The sequence below is a fragment of the Xenia sp. Carnegie-2017 genome, unplaced genomic scaffold (assembly GCF_021976095.1).
Source record: "Xenia sp. Carnegie-2017 unplaced genomic scaffold, XeniaSp_v1 HiC_scaffold_16, whole genome shotgun sequence".
Classification (NCBI taxonomy): Eukaryota; Metazoa; Cnidaria; class Anthozoa; order Malacalcyonacea; family Xeniidae; genus Xenia; species Xenia sp. Carnegie-2017.
The window spans coordinates 7,142,786-7,165,453 of record NW_025813469.1 but is presented as its reverse complement, the minus strand read 5'-3'; the positions used below and the strand labels follow the sequence as shown (position 1 = coordinate 7,165,453).

The 22,668-nt window shown below is 34.6% G+C and overlaps 1 protein-coding gene across 1 annotated transcript; it reads right to left on the bottom strand.

The window, feature by feature from the left end:
- Positions 1–2,649: 2,649 nt before the first annotated feature.
- LOC124437407 (laccase-2-like) lies at positions 2,650–15,319 on the bottom strand. Its single transcript, XM_046987383.1, has 5 exons — positions 15,231–15,319; positions 8,122–8,533; positions 4,996–6,305; positions 4,005–4,282; positions 2,650–3,293 (listed from the first exon to the last, which is right to left on the bottom strand). Exons 1-5 carry the CDS (start codon positions 15,250–15,252, stop codon positions 2,970–2,972), a joined length of 2,346 nt encoding a protein of 781 aa, XP_046843339.1. The 5' UTR covers positions 15,253–15,319; the 3' UTR covers positions 2,650–2,969.
- Positions 15,320–22,668: the final 7,349 nt, after the last annotated feature.

The following is a 22,668-nucleotide window of genomic DNA, read 5'->3' as shown; positions in this document are numbered from 1 at the left end:
TGTCAGCAATTGGTAGTTTACTCTATTTATCTTCGGCTACACGTCCTGATATAACGTTTGCAGTAAACAACGTCGCAAAATTCAGTTCCAATCCTATACAAGAGCATTGGACAGCAGTAAAGAGAATTTTCCGATATCTGAAAGGAACATTCGATTATGGCTTACATTACACACCCGAAACAAGTTTGGACTGCGTTGGATTTTCTGATGCAGATTGGGGTGGAGATATTAACGATAGAAAATCAACATCCGGATATATTTTTCTAATGAACGGTGCTGCAGTCAGTTGGAAAAGCAAGAAACAAAGCTGTGTAGCATTGTCGACTGCAGAAGCTGAATATATAGCGTTGGGATCAGCTGTTCAAGAATCAATTTGGATTCGTCAATTACTTAAAGATCTCAATGTTGATAAGAAAGATCCTTTGAAAATCTACGAAGATAATCAATCAGCTATCTCCATGGGGAAGAATCCTCAATTTCATGGAAGATCAAAACATATAGAAATAAAGTATAATTTTCTTCGAGACCATATAGAAAAGAAATCCGTGAACATTCAATATTGTGCTACAAACGAGATGTTAGCAGATTTCTTGACAAAAGGAATAAGTAAGGAACAGTTTGAAAAACTACGACAAAAGATTGGAGTCGTATCAGAAGAACAATTAGATATTTAACTGCGAATGAGAAGGAGTATTGGTGTTTATTTAAAGTAGCATTCGTATTAAATATACTAACCGCTGACCATATACCAAATATGGTGATATGAACAAAACGTGCTATATACGTTTTTCTAGTGAGGTTATTATTGTTGAGCTATCTTATGTAAAACTTTTACTTTCTTGAATAAAATAAATCGTTCTGAACTATTCGCGATCCACCGACATATTCAACAAGTCGATAATTGTGTTCGAAGAAAATGCGTAATTCTTGCTGCTTGCTCAACCTTTGACGGCCTGAAAAGAGCGGATTGCGATCACGGTACAGCATGAAGAAAGCGTCAACAGAGAAACGAAAATTCGCACTGACGATATCAGTTCAGGGCTGTAATTTGTTGAATTTTGATAAGATTTAGTATGACTGTAAATGATCGATTGAAAAGCATTAATGGTGACTCTATTTTAACTCTAAAATGCTTTTTATCACACACGTGTAATCCATTGACTCCAGAAAATACTTACTCACCAATATGTCCGATCTCCTTTACTCAAATACATAAAGGATAGCTTATACCGGAGATTCTTCACAGAACATAGACTTCGTTTACTCTCCAACGAAGGACAATAAGAGAATGAAACAGGAATTACCCCTTTCGTTTTCTGTTTAACAAAATCATGCGTGTGGGCAACGCCAATTCTATAAACAAATAAAATACTTGATGGCATGGTTTCTCGCGCGTGTCTCGCAATTCGAAGAAATTTGTGAAAGTGATACCAACGCGTCATGATAAAATTGCTTTACTGCATACGGTTAAAGTATTTTTATGAATATTTCTTAAAATCTGGTTCGTGTTAATCACAATCAAATGTTTAATCACAAGTAAAATGAAAACATTATGTAACTATTAGTTATATTCCAGCTGAATATTTCTAAGAAAGTGAACAATTCCACAGTCACAAACAGACAAAATAATTCCAGGAAAAGCGAGTTGTGAAAAAGTGCATTCATAGTATTGTACTACCATTTTGTTCTTTCTATCTACGGAGACTATATTTGAAACAAAAGAAAAAACTCATCGTAAGCAACGTCAAAATCGAAACAAAATACAATACCAATACTAACAACACGGAAATACAAACACAAAGTATATTTGAGGAAACAGCACGTGCCGTGCACAATGCAAGTAGAAGCCTTCACTCGGAAGTATTCGTCTGGTTTGATGATTGAGTTCTATTAAATTGTCTGGATGGGGAAAAGGGGTCTGTTATCAGAAATATGGCGCGAATAGGAAATTTCGGATGAAAATCTTCCACTTTGAAAATTTTTTTGTCATTCACTCCCTCCTGATTTCTAATGAACTTAATACTTACGCCATTCAACACCAATTCAACCAGAGTTAAAAACTCAAGAACCATTACGCATTCTATGCAAAGATATGCTTTAGCGTTTTATAGAACACACGCGCAATTATACGAAGAAAATCTACGGTAAAGAAACTTCAACTACAGTTCGTTCTCTGTATATGTATTCGTAGTAAAGAGCTTGACACAAATATCTTTATTGTTCGTCTGGCTTGATGATTGAGTTCTTTTAAATTACCTGGAAAGGAAAAGGTGTCTGGAACCGGTTATCAAAAAATATGGCGGTGAATAAGAAATTTTGGATGAAAATATTCCACTTTCAAAATTTTGAAGAGTTTTAGTAATTGGAGTTATATTGGGGAAACATGGCACACTTCCTCGACGCCAGAATCTGACAACAACTCCATGCATTGGCTGAAATAATATATAATCCGTTGCTTAATCAGTAAATTTCTACTTTATCATAATTTAGAAATATACCCATCACATATAGAAATATAGTATAAAATTTCACATCATACACATATCACTTCATTCACTATTCATAACTATCATTTATCACGCATCCGTCGAAAGATAAAGCTGGTTACGCGAAAGCCCGTGAGTAATTAATAAAAAATTAAAACGCAGCGAACATTGATTCTATTTATTATCATATGTCGAAACCTGATCACATTTGAGCAGTAGTTTCTATGAAAGAAAATGCAAAAAATGTAGAACGATGGAGAATAATTGAAAAATAAGAATTTGCATTAGGTTAATGATGAATATAATGCAACAATTTATTTTAGTAAAAATGATTACAATTGCGATGCATTTGTCATTTTTTAATAACAATGTAACGTAACAATGTAAAATAGTTTCATGAACAAACTTTGTTGGTAAAACTCAAAAAGAATAAAAAAACGTTAAAAGCTAGAATGTCTTTAAGAGTCAACTACAAAATCAACTTCAAGGTTTTTTTGACCATTCTTTGGACGGTTCGGACATTTTTTGGTTAACGTGATTCAATTTGTCAGCCTGTGGCGAATTATAGTAATGGTAAAGCCACCTGTAATGTGATGCAACATGACCATAGTTGACGCGATCATTCTTCATTAAGTTAAACATTTGTCGTCGCAAATTATGCAAATGTTTTTCATCTTGTTGGTGTACTGATTTGGACATACCCTCCTCACTTCTTGGAAATCCTTTCTTCACTGAAGAATGGGTTTCATCAAAGGACAAGGATCCGTCCTTTTCTTTGTCATTTTCACATGTCTCACATTTGCTCGGCTGAAATATTTAAAGAGGAAGAATACGGTTGAAGAAATCAACAAGAAACATGAAATGACGCAAAGGCAAAATCATTGCATTTTTCGGAGCGACTTTACATACGATATGACTATCATCACTTTGCATTATTTAATTTACAATTTCCTCAAAAAGGTTATGAAAAAGTCACATAAAATACTTAAAACATTGCTATCTTACACGTAGAACTTAACCAAAGAAAAGAGGATTTATGAAATCATCTCGTCAACATGTACGTATTGCGGCCAATTTACTTTTAAAAAATTGCAGATTTTATTTTGTACAAGTATTTTTATTGCCTCTAAATAACAAAAAGGAAGAAAACGTAGGAATCCGTATTTCGTATACTTATTGCCTCAGCTATGACCATCATGAGTGAACTGGGTTCACAGTAATTTTTTCAACAACGTTAAAAAAACACAGGTTTTCCCAAAATCGTTTCAAAGTAAAAAGGTCAATGACCATGGAAAATGTTTTTTAAAGGAATATCTTTTATATAAATGAGTCCACTTCATAAAACGTCACCAAGGCTTGAGTGCTCACATTGTTTGGGAATTATATTGCTTGGCTTTTGCACAGTTCTAGTTCATTTTTTGCTATTACAGGCTTTAAAAAGGCCCAAAATAACAATTCTTCGTTTATCGATGAGAGCCCTGAAAAGAATTACTGCGTTATATTCATTAAATTGCCTACCTGTAAATTGCATTTATCGTAGTTCTCGTAAGCTTTTAAAACTGATGTACTCAATTCATAGTCGAAAGATTCATCGGTAGGAAGAGAACTGGCAAAGGGAACTTGGCATTCAGGAAGTTCACCAACAGCTATTCCCATGCCCATCGTCAAATGATGATCTATATGGCAATGCATAAACCACCAGCCTGGGTGGTTAGGCAAAAACTCGATCACGACGTATCCTCCGGCTGGCACTGTTATCACATCTTTTCGCACTGTACTTTGGTCGATGTAGAGATCTTTTGGAGAAATAACTTGGTTGTAATTTTTATAAATAATGGTACTTACTTTCGACAGCGACTACGGATAACTCAAGAACGAGTGAGTTTTTCAAAGACTGCAACGAAATAAACGACGAGTGCTAATTGCAGTCTATGAAAAAACTCGCTAGTTACGTTAAATGCGAGAAAAACAGTTCTGTTACTAGCTAATAATATAATTTCAGATATATTTTGCAAGAGTCTACTTCAGTCTTGCTTTGAAATACCTCGTTACGTTGCCCAACTTTTTACAAGCAGTAACCACAAAAATAGTGCTTAATTCCTTTAGTAATTTTATTCTTTGCAGTGTTTTGAATTCCTTGTATTTCATGCGGTTGCATTTCTGGAAATCTTTGTTAAATTAAAATTGCCGTCATGTTTTTTTTGTATAAATGCAGTCAAAATACTGTCATATTTTTCCATTTGTAAAATCTGTTCAATCATATCATACATTAGTCAAAGCCCTAGAACATTGGGCTGTATATTGCTAGCAGCCACACCTCTCGGTTTTATAATTCGAAAAACACAAATGACCATAAAAACATAATGATAGAATCAACTTTACCAATTTCATTGGGGTGACCGACTCCAAAATTTACTACTATCATTATTTTCTGGCACAAAAATGTCACTGCGATTCAACGAGCACTAGAGGAAGGAAATTTTAAGCTCTCAAAGGCTCTTATTTATACCTGAAGGTCTTTTATCATCAGTCCAATGTCCTGGACCGCAAAGCTCGACTGTGACATCCCCATTTTGCTTATAGACAAAGCCGTTTTGGTCGTACTTAGCATATCCTATTTTTGTAACAAAGAAAGAATGACCATGAAGATGAATTGGATGTGTTCTGCTTGCGTTAATAGATTTGTGAGAAAAAGGAGTCAATGAAGAAAATATGAATCGGGTTGTTCTCTGCTCTCCATTTGAATGGTGAATATATACAGCATGTGAGCAGATATCACACACTTTATCCTTTTCTTTTTTCGAACTATTGTCTATAGTGTCGTATTTACATTCATCCAGAGGCCGTAGATTGATATCCGGGTTAGTGAAAGGAATAGAAGGAAGAAGAAAGCTAACACCATTTACCACCGCATAAGTTTTTGGTCCTTCCACGTCAACAGTGTCTGGGTTATCCACCTCCCAACCTTTTCGGAATCCGAAGTTGAAGAAATACTCATCAATCAATTTTTCATTTTTGGTGGGCATTTCGTCCTTAGGTGTGTGGTGTAAAAGTTGCAAAGTAGTTACAGGTAGACATAGAATATCTTGAGAGGGGTAATTTTTGAACGGACAATTGATGGCCGTGCAAGAAATATCATCACACCGTTTTTTTTGGCCGTACACATCGATCAATTTTTTTTCTTTGCATGGATATTCGCTTTGCCAATACTGGAGATAGGCAAACCCAGTGTGATGGACGCTAGTATTGCAATTCAACCCAATCGATTCGATTCGGATCGGATATACTTCGCAACATGTACTATCATCTATGGTCTTCTCTTCAGGAGGAATCACCTCGATGTCGTATCTTTCCCCGACGTGAACAACCAAGTAATCGACAGTTTTTTTAAGTGTCGAATACCCGTCTGCGGCAATAACATTTAATTTGTGCCCGTCTATGGACAAACGAAAAGCGTTCGCAAACATAACACCAATCACGCGGAACCGATATCTTCTTTTATATGTAACATAAAATAAGGGCGCAAATTGGTTGCTATTTAACTCGGTACCCAATTCGTACTCATTTATTCGAATAGAAGTAATTTCTCCAAATAACACAGGAGGCTTAGAATGATCTGGTTCGCACTCTGTCCAATTTTCCTTTTCAAATTCGTGCTCTCTTATGGCAATAACATTTTTATTTGGTTCGTCTATAATGTCTGGATAGTCTTGAACATCTGGCAATACTATTAAGACACCATAAATTCCTTTATCTCGTTGACTTTTCACGTGTGAGTGATACCAATGTGTCCCAGCAGGCCAGGCCTTGAACACATACCTTTAAAAATACAATCATGTTATAACAGTAATAGTGAATAATTAACAATTGTCTACTGAGAAAGAGGGAAACACAGCACTCAAAAGTTCACAATTATACAAGCGAAAACTGAGTTTGCAACAACGTGAATAAATGTAGTGGCGATTATTTAAAGATACCTCAAAATATATTATTGACCTCAGAAAGTCTTGGAAGCAATATAATACTTGTATATTTGAGTTTTGTTCTAAATGTATTTTTGATTTAAAACTTGAGAACAATGGCAGCCGGGCAAACTCAAAAAGTGGAGTGGAGGGGAGGGGCAACTAAAAAGGGCATTTATATCTTGCAATTCATTCATTTCATTAAAATGCACCAAAAAATAGCCTATAATTCCTTTTCAAAAAGCAATGAGGAATCTCATCATGTTTGTCGTTGTCTTCAATCTCTTCTCTTTAGCAATGCGTTTGTACTGCTCTATTTGTGTTGGTTGAGGTCAAATAAAAACGGCTAGGTCTAGCACGATCTTTAGCGCACTGTCAATAATTTGCTTTAATTTGCGTTGTCATGCAAAGCTAAATCAAGGCTGTAGTTTGTGCAACAATATTTGTCTCACATGTGTAAATTAGGTAAAGCAATTTTGTCATTTCAAAATTCAAGAAATTTAATATGGGCAGTGAAGCGTTTGAAAAGAACTTTCCTTTCGTTAAAAGGTTGTCTCAGAATAAATTAAATATTTGCTTTTGCAAATAATGCCTAAATAAAGCAGCTAATAAAAAATACAGAGTACCTTTTAAATAATTATCGCGCTTTTTTGGTCGAAGTCAGACTCTGATCAAAATATTTGTAGGTAAACAGCTATAATAATCTTTTCAATTACACGTATTACACCCTTCACCAATAGAAGAGCAGAAAAAAGAACTTCTAAGTTTGAAGGAGGAAGATCTTTTTCTTGCACTACGAGGTATTCGGAATTTTACAAAATTTACACTAATTACGAAGATTTCTCACGTCTTTTTCGATAAATTTCTCAAAAGCGAGTCAATCAACGTCCATATATTTTCGCATCGTTTAGTTTATCTAGAAGTAAAAACAATCAAAAAATAAATCTTGAAAACCGGAAAAGCGGTTTGTAAAGGCGTCAATTTAAGCCGCTGGCGCAAACAGAATGAAATGTTTGAAATTTAATTTCATTCGATGAGGCATAAAAGTTTAAATTCTGTTGTGCCTTGAACCAAAATTTTGAAAAATTTGAGAAACATTAAGTTCGCTGCAAAGCTGTCTAAACTGGAAGGTTTTGAAGTTTCTTCATTTTCGTCAAACTTGTTGCTTTTACAAATTTAAGTCTTTATTGTTATTTACGTCATTCAAATAATCAATAACTCACGTAATCACTCTTAAATAAGAAAAAAAGTATATAAAAATGGCGTGAAACACAAAAACGTCCAATTTAGACACATTGCTCGGTGAACTTAATGTTTCTAAAATTTCTAAAATTTTGACACAAGACAGAACAGAGTTCGAACTTTCCCCTCATTGAATAAAATTAAATTTTAAGCTTTTCATTTCATTTGGGCAAGCGGTCAAAATTGAGGCTTTTAGCCTTTTACAAACCGCTCTCCCGGTTAACGAGATTAAATTTTTAGATTATTTCAACTTTTATATAAACCAGATGATGCCAAAATACATAAACGATGACTAATTTCTGAGAAACTTTGATGAAATGATAGTTTTCAGGACATTCTCAAATTGTCTACATTTTTTTCATACACCGGCCCTCACTCTCTTTCACCCAGAATCAATGTTTTCTTTCCAACAACAACTATTTCATACGAACCTTAACGCTTCTGATGGCCTGATGGGTTCTTGACTTATGTTTGCAACACCGTCCATGTAAGCAGTGTTATATTGGTGCATGCCATGCCAGTGAATCGATGTAGTCTCATTTTTCAGGGAGTTGAACACATCAACGACCATGTAAGTATTTATCTTTGCAATCAATGTCGGACCCATTTTCTCATTGTTGATAAAGTATACATTGTTGGAATCCTCTTCAGTATCAGGTGCTAATGGGTTTCTAGTTATATTTAACTTGATCATGCAATCTCCAACGCCCAGTTTCGTGCAATCACATACTGAAGGAAGATGATCTTTTGCTGGCGTACACTTGACATATTTACTTGCCGCATCCATATCAAAAAACACTTGAAATGTGAACACGAACAGAGTAACGGATAGTAAAATCGTCCCTAGTTAATAAAAGAATTCGCGCATCAAAACTGCTAAGTGGTGGATTGATAGCAAAATATATTAATGTCATGAGCATCCAATCTTAAATACTGACTCAAGAATATTGATAAAAACGTTTTTATTGTATTACAGAATAAAAAGTTTAATGTTAGACAAACATGATAGAATAGACTAACAGGGGCAAATTCTTTACGTATTAATATGGAAAAATTTCATTTCAGAATATCAAACGTAAAATTTCCATGGAAGTATCGAAATTTAAACATATTTGTCGGTCGTTTTCTTTCCTGTAATGGCCAGCAGTTCTCTTACATGTAATTCAGGAGCGGATCTAGAGTATGTCAAATCAGTCACCCGACTGATGTTTATAATTCAAAACTTATTTATCAAATTTAATGATTACAATTTTTTGTGATCATTGAATTCCCGATGTATAATCGTATGAATTTCATTGTCAAAACTCTGTTTTATATCTGAAATCTTACGTAAATATCACGTTGGCAAACAGATCAATAGATTTTATCATATCTGGAATTATATATTAACTGACTAACTGATAAGCGGGGTGGCTCGACTGGTTGGATCGATAACGGAGTTCAAAATATCCATCACTGTTCCGATAACGGAGTTCAAGATATCCAAGACAGTTCATAGATGTGAAAAAGCTCAGACTTCAAACGATGCAAGTTTTTTTGTAACCCTTTACCCATATCCAGATCAGTGGACGATCTGTCAGAAAAAAATTTTGAGTTTTTTCTCAAAAGGGGAATTTCCTGGCACTGTATGTGGATATGGGTAAAGGGTTACAAAAAAACTTGCATCGTTTGAAGTCTGACCTCTTTCACATCTATGAACTGTCCTTTGTAATACCTCATTTCTAACTCAACTCATTACACAAAGTTGTGAATGGAGGTCTCTAGGGGGATCTATGCCTGACAACTTGGTACAAATTTTTAAAGACTATATCTTTTTTAGAATAGCATTATTTTGAAGTAAATTTTATGTTCATAGGCATGTAGTAAATGAGCTTTATATTTGGCATGATAACGAGCCTAAATATTTGGCAAAAATTCAAGTAATGTTCATTTCAGTTTTTTTTTGAAAAAAGCGTAAGCAAAATGTGCTGTTTTTACGCCAAAACGATGCCCACAAAAAAAATTTTGTACTGTTCTAAAACGCTGAAAATGGCATCTCCAAGGCTTTGCAATTCAAAATTTTCCAGGAGAGAGTACCTCGGACCCCCCCAGGTGTAGAACGCTTTCGGCGTTCCTGACTGATGTTTGAAAAATCCTGGGTTCGCCCCTGGTGTAATTTTACAAAAAATTCAAACAAACTTTATGAAGCAAACGCTAAACGTTTAGCAAAAGAAAAAAAAAACAGAGAAAAAATCATACACGAATGTGCGTCGAAAAAAACACTCAGAATGTGTGTTTTGACAAAATTCTAAACGATTTATTTTTTACAAATAAAAACTAGAGGAGAGAAAGATAACCTTTGCATTAAAGCAAGGGTTATTTCCATTGAGTTCTATAATAACTGGAGCGGCTATCTCAAACACGGCTTAATTAGCGGCTGACGCCCAAAAAATGGAGGATTTGTTCCATTACCGCTGAGATTTACCGAAATTGACTACTTTTCCGAAAATCTCACAATTTCTCTCTCCCCCGTTAAGAAAGGGTGAGAAAAAAGTATGTATGTTTTTCGCATATTTGGCAAGCATTTTATGATGAAAATCACTGTAAAAACATAAATTTCATAAAAGCGAGTCTAGTGTGGTTGCCAGTTGTCGGCTTTTACGACGGATGCCTTTTTTAACTATTGACGAACGAGCTATTTGTTGGCCACATATGAATGCAGATGTGCGCGTCGTAACTGTCGTTTAATGATTTGCTCAATCAAAGTTTGTAGTCTGCACGAAAGAAAATATATCATAATTTATCTCAACAGATCACGAGAGAAATGTTAGCTCATTTATTCTCTTTAGTTTTTTGCTGTCTTTCACGTGATAGCCTTTATCGCAACAATTGTAGCATTTGTTTTTGTGCATGCATCTCACGTTTCGTAAATGAATAATGAAAAAATAATAATTGAGGAAATAACAGTTCCTTGCGCACTAATTTTTATACATATTTTACCACGTGATTCAGTATTCGGCCATGGAAACAAGTCTGCCTTCAACCCGGTGGGGTGGATCTAGAATTTTTCAAACATCAGTCATAAAACGTCGGAGGAGCTCCGCACCTGGGGGGGTCTGAGGCATTCTCCCCTGAAAAATTTTGAAATTCAGAGACTTGAAAATGCCATTTTCAGCGTTTTAGAGCAATACAAAATGTATTTTGTGGGCATCGTTTTTGCGTAAAAACAACACATTTTGCTTACGTTTTTTTCAAAAAAAAATGAAGTGAACAATACTTGAATGTTTTGCCAAATATTTAGGCTCATTATCATGCCAAATATATGGCTCATTAGCATGTCTAGGAACGTAAAATTTATTTTACAATAATGCTATTCAAAAACAGATATAGTCTTTAAAAATTTCTACCAAGTTGTCAGGCATAGACCCCTAGAGACCCCCATTCAAACCTCTATGTAATGAGTTAAGTTAGAAATTTGGTACTACAAGTGACAGTTCATAGATATAGAAAAGCTCAGACTTCAAACCATGCAAGTTTATTGTAACCCTTTACCCATCTCCACATCAGTGCCAGCAAATTCACTTTTTGAGAAAAAACTCAAAATTTTTTTCTGCCAAAGATTAAGCAAAAATTATCAGAGTGAAAATTTGCAGTTAAGGACAGCTTAATGCCATAAATGTTTATTAGGCATTTCACTAGACTATTATCTTCTGTAAGTATATGCAAGGTGTGCTATATAGCAATCACTAGTAGCATTGTATTTGCAAATACAAACAGAATGTAACCAACATGTCTTTAATTATATAATTACATGAATGTTAAAATTGGTTCATGTGTCATGCTTACTGGTTATGATAAATATCTTTTCATATGATCAAAGCTTGTTTAAATGTAAATCTGAAATAATTTAGTTTAGAAATTATAATGATCATCAGAAAAATTACCTAGTGATCATGAAAAATACTTTGCTGTTTTGCCAAATTTCAAGGTTTATCTGCATACATAGGAAGACATTTTACTTTATGGAAAATGCTTTTCATACATCAATAGCCCTTTGGAATTTATGACAAACAATCTGGTATGAGCCGTAGATTAACACACCTTTACATCTCTACATGAGGTGTTCAGTTAGAAAAGGGGACAATATGTGACATGGGACAACATTTCATGTATGTGAAATACTCAGGTTTAATACCATTCCAGTCAAATTGTCAAAATAAAAAGCTTCATGGATCAGAAGACTCAAAATCACAGGTTATAGTAAACAGCTTCTCATGTAATCAATGTTAGTTTTCTCAAATCTTAAACAATATGTAGTATAACTGTCTAATGATTGAATGATCAGTGATCATAAACTGAAAAGCCCCAAACATTTCTTTATGATAAAGTAAATAATAGTATGGCGCCTTATGGCAACAGATTTTTTGTCCATTGAAATATATTTGCAGGAATGTAAGATTTCGCTGCCATATAACGGCCACAATTCCCCAAGCACTAAAGAAATCATAGTTAAAAGTCCTTCGGCAACAACAATTTTAGAAGCATCAATCTGCTTACCATACGCCATATTGACATAAATCGCATTACACACTCGCATAAATTGACTTTGATCTATTACATTCATGCATACACTTTACTTGTCCTTTACTTACGATTTTAGATGTAAATTTCTGCTGATAAAACTCAAAACAATGTTGGCTTTCTTTTGAACATCAATGACTGAGATGTCGCTCGCGAGATCGTCTTTGCCAAGCATTTACAATTTATCCATAAATTTTTCACCCTCTTAAAAAATTCACAGTTTGGACAGCAGCATTCATGTCAATATATGAATTTGTAAAAGATTTCCATAAATTCCATCTGATTGTAGTTTAGTTTCTATCATGCTTATAAAAATTACTATGAAACGATCAAACATTCAATTCAGACAGTAAGCTTGACTATGTTAGTTCAGTCGAAATCCGTCAAACCAATCACTGATCTGGCCATTGACCAATAAAATAAGCGTTTTTGGCGTTCATAGACTCCTTTATCCGTCGAACCAGTCAAGCCACCCCGCTTATCAGTCGGTTATTCCAGGTCAATTAAAATTCAACTGATCTGGTTACCAAGGAGATATTCATTGGATTAGTCATTAGTTTTCAATAATAAATAAAGCTGGATTTTTATCACGAAGTAAATGCGATAATAAATTAAGAACAATTAATTAATATGAATAGTTAATTTTTGAATTTCAAACATCAGTCACGCGACGGATTTGACATACTCTAGATCCGCCCCTGATAGGAGATATGTTAATCAGAGAGAAACGAAGAGAGGGTAGGACACACTCTTAAAATATACAAAAGTACTGGGGAAGTTTGTTACTATTTAGTTTATTTACTCAAAGCAGTCCGCGTGCTAAGGTCATGAAGTTCAATGTTAATTGCGGGCACTGCAAGAGCGAACAGGCTGTTTGCTACAATTATTTGCATTAGGGAGCTTTAGCAAAGACTACGAGTACGACTACAAGTACGAATTACGTTATTTTGGCGCGAAAACATTGTTGCGACAACAACAACAAGTAGCCTTCATCAATCTGAGTACGATGCTTTGTAAAAAATTTGTAGTCGCGACTACGATGTCTTTTTAAGCAAAGAAAGTTAGTATATTTCTTCATTGTGTATTACAGTACTATTTTCGACCATCCAAGCTTTACTTTAGAACCTTTTTTTGAGCGCTGATGTACATTTATAGGAAAATACGACCTGCGAAACTTTCATGTATTTCGTACGTAAAGTGAAAGGTAAACAAACAATAAAATAGTACAAATATATCCTACATAAGATTGAAAATAGGGAAGATTTTTCAGTCTAAAGAGTCCTATATTCTCGCAAAATCAGTATTACCGATTCGTCGATATAATTATTGACTAATAGAGCCGTAGCTGCTTCGCAAACGTCGATGTTTTTTATACAATAAAAAGGCTCGTTCTGTTGTTTACAACTAAGGCAAAATTTTGACGAAGCGACAACGACAACAAACCTACTTGTGCCATTCCCATACATGGTCAAACTTCGTACTCGTTGTTGCAGCAGTCGTACTCTTGCTAAAGCTCTCTATTTTGTTCACAAGCACATAGGATTCACGTGCACAGGTGATAGATTTATAGGTAATGCACAAACAAATCACATGTCATTCAGCAAGTGGCTGTCCTCAGGTGAAGTTTAATAAAAAATCCACACTTCCCTCCCTTCCTTTCTCTCTGTCGATTTTGCATGTACTATTTTAGACTTGTTTCTGGGGTGGCGTTTTTATCACCAAACCTTTTCTGTGCTATACAGAAAAACTTTATCCGTAAAGATTTTTGTTTAAATTGTGTAAAATAATTACTTTAAATTATACTATACTTGTTCTTTCTTTTTTATTAAACAGGCATGCGGTTTCCACATTGCAAATTTTTATCCAGAAGAGAGTACTCTTTAATGTCATGCGCACAGAAAACAGAGTTTATCATCCTCAGAACCTCCTTTAGATTTTGATTTTGCTATGATTAAGCGGAAGCGATAAATGCAATGCAAACTAGGTTACAGCGCTCATAGAACGCCTGTACAATGGTAAATTTGTGCGAAATCCTTAAGAGTTCTGTTAAAGCCATGTACTCCTTTCTCAATTTCTAATGTTGCATTTCAAGACCTCTTTCCAAAACAGCAATTTTTAGGGGGCACACGTCCCACACCCAAAGGTCTCCTTGGCGATGTCACTGCTTCGAAAGATAAATTTACATGCAAGGCTAGTTCTTTGTATGACCACAAAATAAACACGAATAGCATAACACAAGAGTATGTTTGCGTGGTGAACGTTTACCTTGTGTAATTTGGTAAATCAATATGTCATTTATACCCAGCAGAGTACCGAGAAATTCACAGTTAGCCAGCTCGGGCGTTCACAATAAATGCTGGTTGCGAAACAAACATTCAGTGCATCCTTGTCATAAACGCATGACGATGCACGAACATACAACAAAATACGAGTAAAATAATAGTGTAAAAAACCACGTTTTAACTTCCTAATCCTTGTTTCCAAGCATTTGGCGTTGAAGCAACGACAGATATTTTAAACAGAAAAGTTTGTGTTTTAGGTGCTACTGCACGAACTATAGTAATAAGAAAGACATCGTCAGATTATGCATTTCTTTATTTTTAGTGAGCTGTAAGCGTGTCAACGTCTATCACGACTACAATAACTGAACCAGTGCACAAGTACAAAGACGATATGTTAACTTCCTTGAACTATTCGCCGAAAATTAGTGTTGGACTTGACTTCGTAGATCGAATTATTAACCAGAGAAACATTTTCTGTTATAACCTAGCCAGCGCAAATTCGGCTCTAGTTGACAATGTCTAACGAAAGACCCAGCAAATAATTAAAAGGTAAAACCCGGGATTTGCACGGGGAAATTTTCCAAGCGTAGTATATACGATATAAACCAACAAAACAAAGAAAACGTTTGGTAGAATATTTTTGATACAACTCAAAGAAAAAGTGATACATAAAAAAATTCATAGATGGTCACACTTACCCATGTTGCCTGCGCTGCTCATACACTTGAAATGGCGATGTACACGGATTAGCTGACTAATATGTATCTTCAAAAATAAATCTTACGATTATTCATCACGTAGAGGCGAGAGAAGCAACTCCATGCGCATGACCGTCATGGTCTCATGATGCCATACACCCGTTTTGAAGACCTTGTGCCAAAATAAATATTCGAGTAAGACTCCATTTCTCCGATTATTATGTGATGATAATGTCCATACTTTCTTGTGTAAATCATAGTTAGAGCAAAGAATACCATAATGACTGCAGCATTAAAGCAAAATTCAATTTCGTGTACAGTATTCAGAGGCATGCTTGGTTTCACTGACGAGTACTTATGACTGTGAATCCAATATTTGCATCGCAATTACAGCATCAAAATAACAGAAACGCCTTTAGAGATACGTCATTACTTTCGACAGAAATACAAGATTATTAAAAGTCTCCTTCTTATACTTATGAGTGTTTATTCCTGTGTTTACGTCGCAGATGAAAACCAAATGGGCGCCTGACCGCCATGATTCTGCCGTGCGCAAATTCTTACGAAGCGACATCCTAATAATAATATTTGCGCAATAACAGCACTAAGTTTCGAGAAATATCGTTTCCTTTAGATAGTAACGCAACTATAAATAGTGATTTAGAAATATAAAAAATCCAGACAAAATTTCGCATGTGAAAGTTTGTTTGCGGGAGGCAGTTATGCGCAAATAATCTCAATATAGGGCATAATTGATACTTCTATTTGGTAATAGTATTGATAGCTGTGCATAATCTGTGACGGTATTTTTTAAATTTTACCATCTTGACATTTGTTGGTCAATTTTAAAAGCATCATTTTACAATTCAAGCACTACTCAACCAAATGTTGAATTAGGTAAGGAAATATTTAAAGATTAATGCATATGTTAATTTTATGAGATAAGGGTAGGTGGTATGATATTTGCACATTGTAGGAACATTGACATTGATAAAATGACCTTCCTTTTCATTCAATTGATATTGGTTAGTGTCTGCAATCCCATTGAGAAATCTCGAAAGGTCGAATTGCAAGAATCGAAAGATTATTCTTCACATAAACATGTAATTAGCATTCAAAATAAAATTCTTGGGATATAACGAAAAGCACGAACAAGTGAGACATTTTAATCATCCTTGAACAATGTGAAAAACAAAGAAAGCAGTTTAGACGATATGATGTTTCTCACACTACATTTAAATAGCATTCTTATACCACTTTGTTTGTGCGGTTTCCATCCTTTGATCACACGTGAATGCACCGTGTTATTAATTGTAGGAAGAGTTTGATTTGCAATTTAAAAGATTGAATATCAAGATGAAAAATGGTTGCCTTGTTGGAAATTATGACGTTGAAGTAAACAAAAGCAGCGACCTAGCACATTTTATCGTTGTACACCCGACTAAAGTCGTTTTGTACTACCTTTCATTGTTGCATTATGTCTCGATTGCACACACGTGCGTTTATCGGTTGCGTTGTGTTACCAAAATACAATACTATAAAAGCGCAGACTGTTGTAGTTTAGGCTCAAGTAAACAATGCAGAAAGTAAAAACAAGTACAAATCAAGAACTAGTTAAATATTAAGAAATGTATATAATGCACAGAAATTCCGGCGTGGCACAATTCGGGTGAGAAGTGGTGTAATTTTCTAGCAATATCTATAATTTCTAAAATGAATTTAAAGCGCGCTTTAGCATTGTGAGAAAGTGAATAAATTTTGCAAGACAAAGTTCGTTTGCAGTTGTTAGATATGCGTAAACAAGAACAATATAAGGCCTAATTAATACCTTTGTTTGGCAGAAGCATAACAGGTTTACATACCCTGTGATGGTACCTTTTTGAATGGTACAGTTTTAGCCCAAGCGAGTTTGAAATATGTTGAAACATATGCTGAAGGTGTTGAAATATGTTGGATTAGGTTTCAAAATGTTTATACTTCCCTTTGTACAAACATGGACAGTATCAAAATTATCTTTCTTTACAATTGATATTGTTTGTTGTTTCAAGACTACTGCACACAATTGCTAAAGAAAATATTGGCTTGTTTTTTTGTGATTAGTGGCTTCGAATGCAATTAATCCATACCTACACCTGAATAAATTCTGCCTCTAGAATATTTTGGTATGTTTTGAAGTATCTTAGTACGCTTTAAAGTTGAAAAAAGTTATTATTGTTTGGAGGAGGTTGAGCTGCCAAAAATATAGACTCTAGATTCTTGCATTAATATTATATTTGCGTGTTGAAAAGTATTGGCAGGTTGAAGAGGAATTTTTGAGAGGGCGGTGGGAGGCAGACTTGTTTCCATTGCCGAATACTGAATCACATGGTAAAATATGTATAAAAATTAGTGCGCAAGGAACTGTTATTTTCTCAATGAAAATATATAACATGCACTTAACATTGTAAATGTGTATATAGTTCACAGTTGCGCATATAAAATAAGTTTTAGTAAACACGTGACAATAACCAACGTAGATATATTACGATAAGATAAGTATGACCAGAATATGACGCTTATAGAATATTAACAATGTCACGTTATTATTGTCACAGTAAAATTAGTCATTAAAAATAACGAATAAGTCTAATAATAATGCTTTGTGTGCTTAGCCATGCGTAGGCAGCCATTTATTTTCCCACATGTCAATGCAGCGATATGTATACTTCTACTGGTAGATAACGCCAAAGCACGGTTGTCAAATAAACAAAGAAGAAATAACAAGGATCAAATTGAGCAAAGATGTATTTCATGTTTTGATGATAAAGATGTGTATCAATTCTTGAGTTCATTTGTTGGTCGATATACAAAGGCTTCGTACGTCGGTCGAGTAGCTTTGTAGCAGTTTGGAAAAAAGCCAGTTCTTCGTGATCAGGTTGTTCAACTGGCGATCCGTAATAGCTTAAATTGTCTTCCTCTTCATAACGCTATACAGTAAAGTCTGCATCTTATTCAGATTCTAATATTTCTTCCCAATATTGTAGCTAATTATTCATGCAACCATGTATTCAGTTAATGTGATCACAAGCACGCAAAGCATTGCCGTGATACTCATTCTTTAACTTTAATAACTAATTTCATTGTGATAATAATAACGTAACATTTTAAAGCGTCACACTCTGGTCATAGTCGTACTTCATCTACATAAGTTATTGTCACATGTTTACTAAAACTAATTTTATATGCACAATTGAACTATATACATTTACAGTCAGTATGTTTCATAATTTCATCGAGGAAATAGCAGTTCCTCACACACTCATTTTAAGAGGACAATTTAATATGTAATTCAGAATTCTGCAATGGACACGAGTCTGCCTTCCACCGCTTTCCCAAAATTTCCTATTCAACCTGCAAATTCTCTTCAACCCGCAAATAATATATCACTACCAGAATCTAGTGTGTATATCTTTGGCGGATCAACCTCTCTCAAATAAGAATTTTTTTCAACTTTAAAACATACTAAAATGTTCTAGAGGAAGAGTTTATTTTAGTCTAGGTATGGATTGACTGCATTCGAAGCTCCTAATCACAAACAAAACAAGCCAACATTTTCTTTAGCAATTGTGTGCAGTCGCCTTGAAACAACAAACAATATCAATTGTAAAGAAAGATCATTTTGATACTGTCTACGTTTGTACAAAGGGCAAGTATAAGCATTTCGAAACCTAATTCAACATATTTCAACACCTTCAATGATATTCAAACAAAGTCGTTAGGGCTAAAACTGTACAAATCAAAAAGGTACTATCGCAGGGTATGTAAACCTGTTATACCTCTGCCAAATAAAGGTATTAATTAGGCCTTATATAGTTCTTGTTTGCGCACATCAACCACCCGCTAACGAATTGTCTCTTGCAAAATTTGTTCACATTCTCACATTGATAAAGCGCACTTTAAATTTATGATAGAAATTACAGATACTGTGGCTTAAAAGTTGATTGAAAATGTCTACTTGACATTGTCCATGAACTAAAGGTATAATTTCCACGCAGCTGCATTTTACGCTGTAGTTCAAAATGCTTGTGCGCGTTTTTCTTTCAATTGCGAAGAGCAAGAAAACGCAGTCAAAAATTGAATGAATTCAACTTTGTCGCATTGCTCAAGCGTTACTCCAGACCAGGAAAATGTAACTGACCTTTAGCTTTTGCGCCAAAGGAAATGGTTCATATTTTTGTCACTCGCGCGTTTTCAATGGACTTTTTCTCTCTTTACGTCACTTCCGATGCAGGGCCACCTTTTCCTAGGATATAAAAACCCATGAAGATAAAATTGTCATCTTATCAAAAGAATTGTACAAGTTCTTAAAATCCATTAACTATCTATAAAGAAGTTATTTCCCCGAGCCTTCCTTAGGCAATTATATCAAGGTGAGGAAAGTTGTCAAAGAGAGGATGGGTTTTAAGCGCTTTAAAGGTTTGTGTGCATTTGGAAATCCCTGAAACAAAGGAAAACGTTTGAACGTGAATTATTGCTTATCGCAAGTTTTTTCTTTAATGCAGATAAAGTTAATCTTAAACGTATTTCGCAATTCTTTTATTGCATTTTGACATTTATTCTGATTTTGACATTTATTCAACCACAGACGTTTGTCAATGGTTGAAAATTCGAGGTTGCAGACTTTTTGCGATGACAATTCTGGGAGCTATGACTCCTTTGTGGTAACGGACAATTCGCCTTTGATTTGCATGAATTGTTTAACTATATCAAAGTCCCATTTGTTCCGTTTAACTGAAGCCTGAACGCCTCTTAAAATCTGGTTTTCATTCGTCACTTTAATAATTTCTTCGATTGTCATCGCTCTTATAAACACTGTTAAAAGCAATGAAGTTTACATATTCTTCTGTCATCGCTCAACACAGGCAGATGATTTTGCATTCCAATTACCATAAATAACATCGTGAAGCTTATGATCAGTTATTAGAGTAAACTCTTCACCACATGATAATGTAGATGTCAGTTTTTGAAATGCTATATGGTGCACATCCTGCCATTGAAATTTCTTATTCTTCTTTGTTAACTCGCGAAATGGTGCTGTTGTTGTTGCAAAATTTGCGATGTATCGACTACTATATATAATTCGCCATACCCAACAAATGTCATACATCATGAATATTATCAAGCGTTGGCGCATTTTGTAAATCTTCCACAGATTTGAGATCATGTCGTGTTCAGTCGTTAGTAAAAACTTGTCCAAAAACCTTCCCGCTTTTATCTAGAAAGTAAACATTGACAGATCAAGTTGCAATCCTTTGTCATCAATTTGTTGTAAACATTTGTCGTAAACATTAAAACCTGAGACAAGCGCCAGCACTATCATAAACATTTAAAACTACAGAAAAAAGGGAAATGACAATTCTGAATGAACGCAAAGATTGCATCAAACAATAAAATATTCAAAAAGAAAAATGTCTTCTTTTAAAGTAACTTGATAATTTATAATCTTCATATTTAATCTTTAAATGTCGTCAATTAATCAAATATTTACAACATAATTAAAGTACGTCATTGTCTAGTACGCTTAAATCTGTTTACATGCAATATTCTACTAAAAATAAAGCAAATATGTTTACAAATCACCACAAGATGAAACAAAGTAAGTAATAAAACTTGAAAATTGCATTTAAATCAACAATGGCCTAGGAGAAATAAAAGTTTACGAATGTAAATTCAAGTTCATTTTATGAATGAAATTACACGGATTGCAAAAAAACGTCATAAAGAACGATACAAAAATGCTCACTTTGAATTAGTACCTGTAAAATTAATATAACATAGTAACATGTACATATATATAAAATCTTACGTCATACATTTCAGGCCAAATGAAGTGTCTTGTGCAAGTACGTTCTCTTTTTCGCATCACATTTCAAATAGCAATTGCAAATCTATTTATCAACTTTCACATAAAAATTTAAAACATTGCTATCTTACAAGTAGGACTTAACCAAAGAAAAGAGCATTTATGAAATCATCTCTTCAACATGTACGTATTGCGGCTAATTTACTTTTAAAAAATTGCAGATTTTATGTTGTACAAGTATTTTTATTGCCTCTAATAACAAAAAGGGAGAAAACGTAGGAATCCGTACTTCGTATACTTATTGCTCAGCTATGACCATCGTGAGTGAACTGGTTTCACAGTAATTTTTTCAACAACGTTAAAAAAACACAGGTGTTCCCAAAATCGTTTCAAAGTAAAAAGGTCAATGACCACGGCAAATGTTTTATAAACGAATATCTTCTAGATAAATGAGGCATCTTCATAAAACGTCACCATGGTTTGAGTGCTCACATTGTTTGGGAATTATGTTGCTTGGCTTTTGCACAGTTCTAGTTCATTTTTTGCCATTACAGGCTTTAAAAAAGCCCAAATGAAAATTCTTCGTGTTTCGATGTGAGCCCTGAAAAGAATTACTGCGTTATATTCATTAATTTGCCTACCTGTAAATTGAATTTATCGTAGTTCTCGTAAGCTTTTAAAACTGATGTACTCAATTCATAGTCGAAAGATTCATCGGTAGAAAGGGGACAAGTAAAGGGAACTAGGCATTCAGGAAGTTCACCAACAGCTATAGCCATGCCTCTGGTCAAATGTCATCTATATGGCAATGCAAAAACCACCAGCCTGGGTGGTTAGGCAAACACTTGATCACGACGTATCCTCCGGCTGGCACTGTTATCACATCTTTTTGCACTGTACTTTGGTCGATGTAGAGATCTTTGGGAGAAATAACTTGGCTGTAATTTTTATAGATAATGGTACTTGCTTTCGACAGCGACTACGGATAAATCATGCACGAGTGAGTTTTTCAAAGACTGCAACGAAATATCGCGGGTCTAAACGACGAGTGCTAATTGCTGTCTATGAAAAACTCGCAAGTGAATATTATACGTTAAATGCGTGAAAACTATTCTGTTACTAGCCAATAATATAATTTCAGATATATTTGGCAAGACTCTACTTCAGTCTTGCTTTGAAATACCTCGTTACGTTGCCCAACTTTTTACAAGCCGTAACCACAAAAATAGCGCTTAATTCCTGTAGTATTTTCATTCTTTGCAGTGTTTTGATTCCTTGTATTTCATGCGGTTGCATTTCTGGAAATCTTTGTTAAATCAAAATTGCCGTCATGTTTTTTATAAATACTGTCAAAATACTGTCATATTTTTCCATTTGTAAAACCTGCTCAATCATATCATACGTTAGTCAAAGCCCTGGAACATTGGGCTGCGTAGTGCTAGCAGCCACACCTCTCAGTTTTATAACTCGAAACACACAAATCACCATAAAAACATGATAGAATCAACTTTACCACTTTCATTGGTGTGAATGACTATCATTATCTTCTGGCACAAAAATGTCACTGCGATTCAACCAGCACTAGAGGAAGGAAAG

Bases quoted from the DNA above. Each gene is read 5' to 3' on its own strand.
- LOC124437407 (XM_046987383.1), bottom strand. From the start codon at position 15,252: ATGAGCAGCGCAGGCAACATGG. The intron at 8,534-15,230 runs GTAAGTGTGACC...TTTATTAACTAG, and splicing joins GAGCAGCGCAGGCAACATGG to GGACGATTTTACTATCCGTT. The intron at 6,306-8,121 runs GTTCGTATGAAA...GTATTTTTAAAG, and splicing joins AGGCCATCAGAAGCGTTAAG to GTATGTGTTCAAGGCCTGGC.